Raw genomic sequence first — 8,444 nt, 5'->3', positions numbered from 1 at the left:
TGTGATGAGCGGATGAACACAGTCAGTTTCTCCTCCCCTTCACTGTAAACCCCAAATTACACCATGTGCCTATAAGAAAGCCCCACTTTCGTTTTAAACACGAGAAAAATATGAACACGGTGTTATACGTGGCTGTTTCTATTTAGTGTAACGTCCGGATTTAAGGTATAATTAGTGGGTAATGTTAGGATGTATATGTTTATTCTTCAAAAACATGTCAAAAAAGAAATGCTGTACAAAGGCTATAAACACAACCAACACCAAGAGTCATAAAAATAAGTAAAAGGAGGTTATAACAATTAAAACTTTATTCATAGCACCTTTAAAAACAGAGTTTACAAAGTGCTTTTACAAAGCAGCAGAAGTAAGGCAATAATAACAATAACAAAACGCTCAGTGAGACAGTTGATCCGGTTTGTTTTGTTTATGCATTCATGGATTTATTGTGATTAAATTGAGTCATTGTTTAAATAAAGCCACACGTTCTAAAACAGGACCAAATTTCACATTTCATACAAGAGGTTATATTTCACAGTTAAGGTAAGTCATAACTTACATTTACAGATGCCTTTTTAAATTTTAATCTGTGCTGGAAAGTAACTAAGTACATTTACTTCAGCACCGTACCTAAATACTCTTACTTTACTTGAGTATTTCTAGTTCTAGAAACTTTCTAATACAACTCTACACAAATATTGTACTTTTTTACTTCATCACATTTATTTAATAACTTGAGTTACATTTGCAGATTCAGATTGATACAGGATTATAATCAACAAATAAATGATGATGAAACGTTTATGTTATAGATTCTAGTTTTGGTACTTTGATATCAATACTTTTACTTAAGTGAAAAGACTTACTTGTAACTGAGTATTTATAATGTTATACAGTAGTATTGCATCCTTGACTTAGGTATAAGATCAAAGTACTTCTTCCACCTCTGATCGCAATCATATCCTTGCTAATTTGCCGGTTCTTATTAATAAAATCCAAACAGAAATATTGTGTAATTACTTGACAATAACAATGCATATAAAATCATTGTATTCTATGGCTGCCTGTACACTGACTCTGCTCTTGCTTGATGTTTTTGGTGGGATAGAGTTATCAAAATGGCTGTCCAACCACATCTGTACCAGCTATTTCACCACAGGCCCTCGGGAGCTCAGGGTGCTTTGGTGTCAGCCTTTTGGCAGAGTCGCTTCCCTGGAAAGTACTTTGGTCCAAACCACAGGCTGGATCACATTTTTGTCAAGATGTCCCACTTTCCAGACCTGGCAACCCGGCCACTCGGCCACTACTATTTTGACCAGGTCACCTACAAACTTCCAACCAGAGACCAAGTGAAACACAGGTGACTTCCACTGTAATCTTATACATCAAGTCATATTTAGGGAGGGGTTCCCAAACCTGTAACAACAGGTTACCTTGGAACTTCTGATCTTTACATTCTCTCAAGATCGTTACTTCAAGTTAATGTACTACAGTAAAATCTGAGCTGTTCTTCAAGGGCCTTTGGACCTCGAAGGGATTGTTCAGATCTTTTGAAGTGGGCCTGTACGGCGGTCGGCACGCCTCCAGTTTAGAGAAGAGTTATATCCATCCATGCTCTCTTCAAAGCTACACCCAAACTATCCCTTTAACCTGTCCACGTGGATCCTGACTACTAGTTGACACAGGTCATATTTGCTGTGTAGCTTGGTGTGCTATTAGTTTTTTTCCAGCACTGCCGCTTGGACGCTATAATGAATATGGTCTCCCCCCCTCCCTCTTGTGGCCTGAAGGGAGCGCTGCAACCTCCAGCTGCACTGTTTCAACTCATGGGCCGACTTACAACAAGAGAGGCAGAGGGCCACGGAGCGGCATGGGAGACTGCATCGTGAGGCCCGGCCCGGCCCCGGCATCTGCCTGAGTGGACTGGGTCAAATCCAAAATCCAACTGGCAGGAGTTCATCCATAGAAGATTACATTCATATGATGTATGGCCACTGCTGCTAACTGCCAACGACCATAAGCTTCTGTCTCATTGCCATAAATACAATCGGTCTTATTAGAGAAATGAACGTTGAGCATGTGTCTGATGTTTGATGTGATACCAGCATAGATAACACTTTAATGTGTGTGTGTGTGTGTGTGTGTGTGTGTGTGTGTGTGTGTGTGTGTGTGTGTGTGTGTGTGTGTGTGTGTGTGTGTCATCTTTAAAAAGTAAATATCAGGCTAATACACAATTTATTCACATAGAATTTGTCCAATTCCTTAACTCCACCCTTAAGAGCAACATTTACCATCTACTTTGGCAACAGTGTTGGAGTCGTTGCCTTTGACAAAATGTTGCCAGCAGGAAACATAGCACCACTATTGAACAGTGATAAAAGATCAAGCAATGGTAGACTACAGCCGAGGTAATCTTCTATTAAAAGATACATTTCAAGGCAGAAAAACAACCACCATTTACTTTGTATTATTGAAAACATCTTTAATGGATATTTTTGTATGTAACGTGTTCTTAAGCGAGTACATATAGATACAAATGTTCTATCCTAGCTACAGTCAGGGCCAGATATCGTTAGGAACCAGTAGAGTGGCTGTACAAAACGCACTCCTTCACATAGTAGTGTGTCTTCTCAAGGCTGACAGGTCTAATCTGACATTAGGCCTTGTTGCTGCAGTGGGGAAATTTAGTCCAAATATCAATGTCAATGTCAAGGACTGCAAATCCACAAAAGACACACTGTAGATAGAGACACACAGACGTAAATCAATAACAAACTTGTGTGTCTGGACACCGGTTTTGTGTTCCCCCCAAGATGTATTTTTTTTCCTCTCTACTTGTAGAACTCGTGCTCCTGCTCGTCCTTTTTGATGACGGTCTTGTAAGCTTTTTCGAAGTCTTTGGCCAGGACGATGTACCTGTTCTCACGCACTGCCAACATGCCAGCCTGAGACAGCAGAGGAACAAATCAAATATAAATATATACATATATTTATGGATTCTATACACAAAGTAAAAGAGGTTTTTTTTTCTTCCCCCGTCCCCATTCCTTTTCATTTTGCACGGCTCCGAGAAAAATAAATTAAAAAGGGTTGAGAGTAACTCAACAGATAATTAAAGCTCTAGCTCACCTCCTGGCAGATGGAGTTGATATCAGCTCCAGAGATCTTGTCTGGTCTGGCCACATCTGTACATCAGTTAAGGACAACTGAACAATACGTCAATGCAAGCAGAACGTCAGAGCTGAGATAAAGATTAGATAGTGTCCACTCTCCTATGACTGGAAGATAAGCATTATAAAGTTAGATTCGTACATCTAGTAACCAACCGACTATGATATTACATTTTGTTCTATTAATATTCAAAATTGTTAAATTTACCATTTTGTACTGAATAAACTGGTTTTATTTCAACACAAGCTCCACTGTGTCGTAAGGTTTACATCGGTAACGATACGCAATTCTAGCATCCCAGACATTTAGCCAACTTCCCATCATGAGCTAAATAACTATCGACCCAAATAGACTGGATTAGTACTAGCCTAACACATGTACCACCCAGCACTGTGCGCACACACACACACACACACACACACACACACACACACACACACACACACACACACACACACACACACACACACACACACACACACACACACACACACACACACATGAATGTAAACACCACTTCAACGCGTTATTGAACATAAAGGATACAGTCCTCCAGGTCGACCTCCTCGGAGAGGTTCATTTTACTGGTGATTGTGGAGAAAACGAGACGTTTCTGCCGGCGGTCGGGCAGAGGGAACTCAATCTTTCTGTCCAGACGACCAGGACGCAGCAGGGCCGGGTCCAGCGTGTCTGCTCTGTTGGTGGCCATGATCACCTAAGAGGGGGTTCAAATGCCAGCATGATGGGAACATTCAGGCTGAAGGCTATTTCTGTGCAAGACTGTGCTGCATTTCCTTGAACGCAAAAGTCCATTTAAGGTTTTGAAGATTGACAACATAAACCATTTTGGGTGCTTGCGAGATGAATAGCGAATGAAGCTCAAACTCCATCAAGAGCTTTCTCTGACAGGTGGAGTAAGCTCACCTTGACATTGACGTTCTGGTCAAAGCCGTCCATTTGATTAAGTAGCTCAAGTAAGATCCTCTGCACCTCCCTATCAGCTGCAGAAAAAGAGAAAAAAAACAAGGTCAGACGGAACATTTTTTTTTTTTACCATGTTGATGCATTTACAAACAATACTTTGGTTTGTATACATGAATATCACACATGTTCATACCTCCAGTCTGAGCATCAAAACGCTTCGTGGCGATGGCGTCGATCTCATCGATGAAGATGATGGCCGGAGCATTTTCCTTTGCCAGCCGGAAGACATCACGCACCATACGAGGGCCTTCACCCAAATACTTCTGAACAAACTCAGAACCCACCACACGGATGAACGCCGCTGGGGACAGAGCGATTGGACAAAGATTATGGCTTCTATCCACTGTGGACACTCCTTATCAATATTCCATAAATAAAATACAGCCGTTGTTGTTCTAAATAATGACATATGTGTTTTATGTAAACATTAAGGGGGAATTGGCTTTTTGTCTACTTTGAACTAAAACAAGATATGTCAGTACATTAACACATGAAGGTCTCTCATATGGAGGACTTACCTGTAGTGTGGTGGGCCACAGCCTTGGCCAACATGGTCTTGCCACAACCTGGAGGTCCGTACATAAGGACACCCCTGGGTGGGTCAATGCCAATCTGAGAAAGGAAATAGACCAGTTAATATGTATCTAGGGCAGGTTTTCAATATTTCTATTAGAGCAAATTTGTGTTATTTCACGAGTGCGATTGTAAAATCCCTGAAAAGCATTTGTTGTCCATGTAAAAACATTTGTAATTTCTCTAGAAGAGCTGACCTGTTTGTAGAGCTCAAAGTGTGTCAGTGGCAGCTCAACCGCTTCTCGAACTTCCTGCTTCTGAATGTCCATACCACCAATGTCAGCATACATCACATCTGGCTTTTGGTCTGGGAGCAGAAGCACAGCGAAAAGGAAAAGTTATCTTTGCGATTCAAACAGTGTCAACAATTTTCGCTGCGAGTGCTTTACCTGACGTCAGCATCATGATGCTGCTGTCAGCTTCAGGAGGGAGCACATCCACCAGAGCGTTGCTGTGCTTGTGTAAAGCCACCGAGGCGTTGGGCTTCAGCAGCTCTCTGTCGATGGTGCTCAGGATGCGCACATAGTAGTTGGACCCTGAGAGCAGAACAAGGGAACAGAACTCATTACAGATTTAGAACATGTACTTCACACTGAATAATTCAAATTTGACGGCACACAGTACATCTCTTCTAGGTTGTCTCTCAAGACTCTGAAAGAACACGATAAAGCATTCAAATACACAGCATGAATGCATCATTTGCCGTTTCATTCATTTTTAATTATCTGCATTTTCTGTTTTACAATCTATTTTCAGTCACTCTTTTTGTGCTTTTAACGCACTATTTTATTATCCATTTATCTCTTGATGCTAGTAAGAATTGAATTGTTAATTCAGTACAAAAAGTACCCCCTTAATATTAAGCTCGACATTAACTTGTGAACAAAATTTCAAAATCTGTGAAAAGGACAACACACAACAGGAAACTGATTATTTTTCAGTGTTTTTGAGTGCGAATTAGACCATTTAAATGCTATGATACAAGGAATCTGAAATGTCCTCTTAAAATGTATCATAGGTCTTATTATACATAGATTTGTTGTCACTGTTTATGTGCACAGCTGTCCATGTTGGCAGAATATATATTCTTTTTAATGTTACCTGTAGTGGAGCCGACAATGGCAGTGTTCTGGTCAACAGCTTCCAGGAACTGGCCAATGACAAGTGGGATGCTCTGTATCCTCTTCACCTCCTCCTGGGCGTGGAGGAACTCTTTCTTTAGGTTCTTCTGTTCATCTTTGATGTACTCCTCCTGCACCTCCAGGAACTCCAGCTCCTGCTGCAGCTTCTGCAAACACACAACAAAAAGGAAAGAAGGGTGAGAGCCTGCTGGAGATGAAAGCGCCACACATCTGCTGGCTGGAGATTATTGACCAACGTTGGTAACATGTGTGTGAAGATGAATAGTTCAACCACTAACACAAAAAAAAAACTGGTCATGCTGAACGCTCCACATTCTATCTGATTTCCTTCTGTGAGGCAGCCTTTAATATATAAAGTAGTCACATAACACAAATGTATTAACAGGTATCAGACCTTGTATCTGCTGTAGAGGTCCTCAAGATCTTCTGGTTCTGGTGCCAGGAAAGAAAGACCTGTCTGAGGTCTGGAGGTCAGTATTGCAGGCATCTCGTCCTGTGAATGGTGAAAGCATCACTTTAACATAAAATGTTTCTATATTATATTTAACATCAGACATCAACGAAGAGCTTGTACTCTATTTCACCCAAACGAACAGATAATATATATTCATGGTACGGTGACAGACTACATTACAGCATCTCGCCGATAGACAACAACTGTATGCTCGGTTATTAGCTTGCACCTAGCAAAGACAAACAGTAGCTTAGCTAACGTTCCCGTTAGCTCGTTACCAGCTAGCTTACTTAAACTGCTTGTAAAAGCAAAAAAAAAAGACTATTTAAAGCCGAATAATATTAACATAATCTCACATCAATCTTTATTATATATAGCTTTATAAATCCATCGTCATCGTAAGCCAATCAATGTGCTCCAGCTCAACAAACAGCAGGCTAACACTAGTAGCTAACGCTAGCAGCTAACTTGCGTGACAGAGCAACTAACGTTAAACCGAATAGAGAATGAATTGGCAGGTTTACCTTTCGGCTGCGTTAACGAGCTTATAAAATAGTGAAATACTGCGACAAACGCCGGAGGACAGCAATACTCAAACACTCAAATTCTCAAAGGCCTACCACAGAAACTCTGTCAATTTTTAAGAGAAAAAACAGGAAACAATCTCACTAATTCATACCGGGCTCTTTTCCACAGCTACGATGTCCTCCATGTTGAAATATGCCTACCGTCTGACGTTATGACGCAATACGTTGGCAGAGGGGTTTTATGGGTAATGGAGTTCATCTCTGGGTTACAGACAAATACTGGTTTTCTACATAATGGTGAATATGCACAAAAATAATTATTGTGCTTAAGTGATGGTCAGAAAATTTAGAATACTTATAACATCGCAATTGGTCTTAAAAAACAGAAACATAAACTTAACAATTATTAAGTGTATGTTTCTGTTTTTCGGATTTTGGATACAAATTGAGTTTGTAATGTACAGCTTTCTCATTTTAACTTGTACTTGTACTTTAACTTGTACTTATTATGTATCATCTTAATTATTATTAGACTATTGTTAGAATTCTTTATTTATGTTTCCTGACTTTTTACGTTTTTTTCTATTTTAATATTTATTCTGTTCTCTTGCCATGTTTCTTCCTTGTTATGTGGAAAAGTATATGGCAATAAATATTCACAGCACATCCTGTCAGACTAAATTGGCATAAACTGTTCATATTACTATTGTTGTAGGTCCCAGTCCCAGATGAGACACATGTTCCCACCTTTTAAGGATTATAAAATGAATAGAATAAATGATAAATAATATAGAATGGCATACGATTCTCATGATTTACATGAAAATAGAGAGTTCTTTTAAACCGTTTTTCTTTTACACAACTTCACCACATGCAGGTGTAACACATTCTGATAAGTAGGTGTGCAGAAAAATGGGTTAGAAACGTGTGCAGGCGTAACACAGTCCTGAAGTTCACTGACAAGTGGGTGTGCAGAAAGATGTCATCTCCTGTTGCAGAGTTGGTGGTCTTCACACCTCTGCAATCGCTGTGTGAAAAAAAAAACAAGAGGCATATTTCATGCACCACGGTGGTTTCCATTTAGGGCTCAACTGAAAAAAAAAAAATCTTGGTGAATATCAAAAAATAGATGATTGCACTAGAACTATATCTTTCCTCTTGTGTGGGAGAACGCATGGAAAAAGTACACACATATAAGCCTACACGTTTGTCTGTTGAGAAACAAGATAAAGTGAGCTGTGCTAGACAACAATAAAAGTCAGAAGTAATTTCTCACTCTTGTTGAGTTTGAAAATGCATTCTTGACCATGACACATAACTAATCCATTTTATAATAATTAAAGTATATAAATATCGAATTTATTTGAATAGATCGGCCCCATTGCCATCAATATCCAACTATCTACGTAGGTCTTGTCAACGCAATAATCTGTACTTATTTGCTTGCAAGAAAGTGGATCTTGAGTGGACTTTTTTTTTTTGGCTGACTGCTGTTTCCAAGGTAAAGATTAAAACCTCAACTTTTAGGACAACATGAACGAGAAGCCCTTAAAGTGCTCAGAGTTAAGGAAAGTTTCATGACAATTGAGCAAACTT

The 8,444-nt window shown here is 39.7% G+C and overlaps 1 protein-coding gene across 2 annotated transcripts; it reads right to left on the bottom strand.

Annotated features, from left to right (window-relative positions):
- Positions 1-2,453: 2,453 nt before the first annotated feature.
- psmc4 (proteasome 26S subunit, ATPase 4) lies at positions 2,454-7,068 on the bottom strand. 2 transcript variants are annotated; one of them, XM_068736399.1, is made up of 11 exons: positions 7,001-7,068; positions 6,262-6,360; positions 5,827-6,013; positions 5,115-5,261; positions 4,923-5,032; positions 4,671-4,764; positions 4,286-4,453; positions 4,093-4,169; positions 3,715-3,883; positions 3,127-3,182; positions 2,454-2,942 (listed from the first exon to the last, which is right to left on the bottom strand). In XM_068736399.1, exons 1-11 carry the CDS (start codon positions 7,031-7,033, stop codon positions 2,829-2,831), a joined length of 1,254 nt encoding a protein of 417 aa, XP_068592500.1. In that variant the 5' UTR covers positions 7,034-7,068; the 3' UTR covers positions 2,454-2,828. The 2 variants fall into 2 exon arrangements, with proteins under 2 accessions (XP_068592500.1, XP_068592501.1); XM_068736400.1 differs by lacking the exon at positions 7,001-7,068 and adding an exon at positions 6,846-6,956.
- Between the last annotated feature and the right edge of the window lie 1,376 nt (positions 7,069-8,444).

This window comes from Cebidichthys violaceus, unplaced genomic scaffold, assembly GCF_023349555.1.
Source record: "Cebidichthys violaceus isolate CVI_PGR_0920_01 unplaced genomic scaffold, fCebVio1.0.p SCAF_7, whole genome shotgun sequence".
NCBI lineage: Eukaryota > Metazoa > Chordata > Actinopteri > Perciformes > Stichaeidae > Cebidichthys > Cebidichthys violaceus.
Note: the sequence above shows the minus strand (reverse complement) of the source record. Positions and strands in the feature narration are given on the sequence as shown.

Excerpts from the sequence above, each read along its gene's own strand:
- psmc4 (XM_068736399.1), bottom strand. The coding sequence starts at position 7,033 with ATGGAGGACATCGTAGCTGTGGAAAAGAGCCCG. Across the intron at positions 4,170-4,285 it reads TTTTGATGCTCAGACTGGAG|CTGATAGGGAGGTGCAGAGG; the intron begins GTATGAACATGT and ends CTTTTTCTGCAG. Across the intron at positions 2,943-3,126 it reads TCAACTCCATCTGCCAGGAG|GCTGGCATGTTGGCAGTGCG; the intron begins GTGAGCTAGAGC and ends CTGCTGTCTCAG.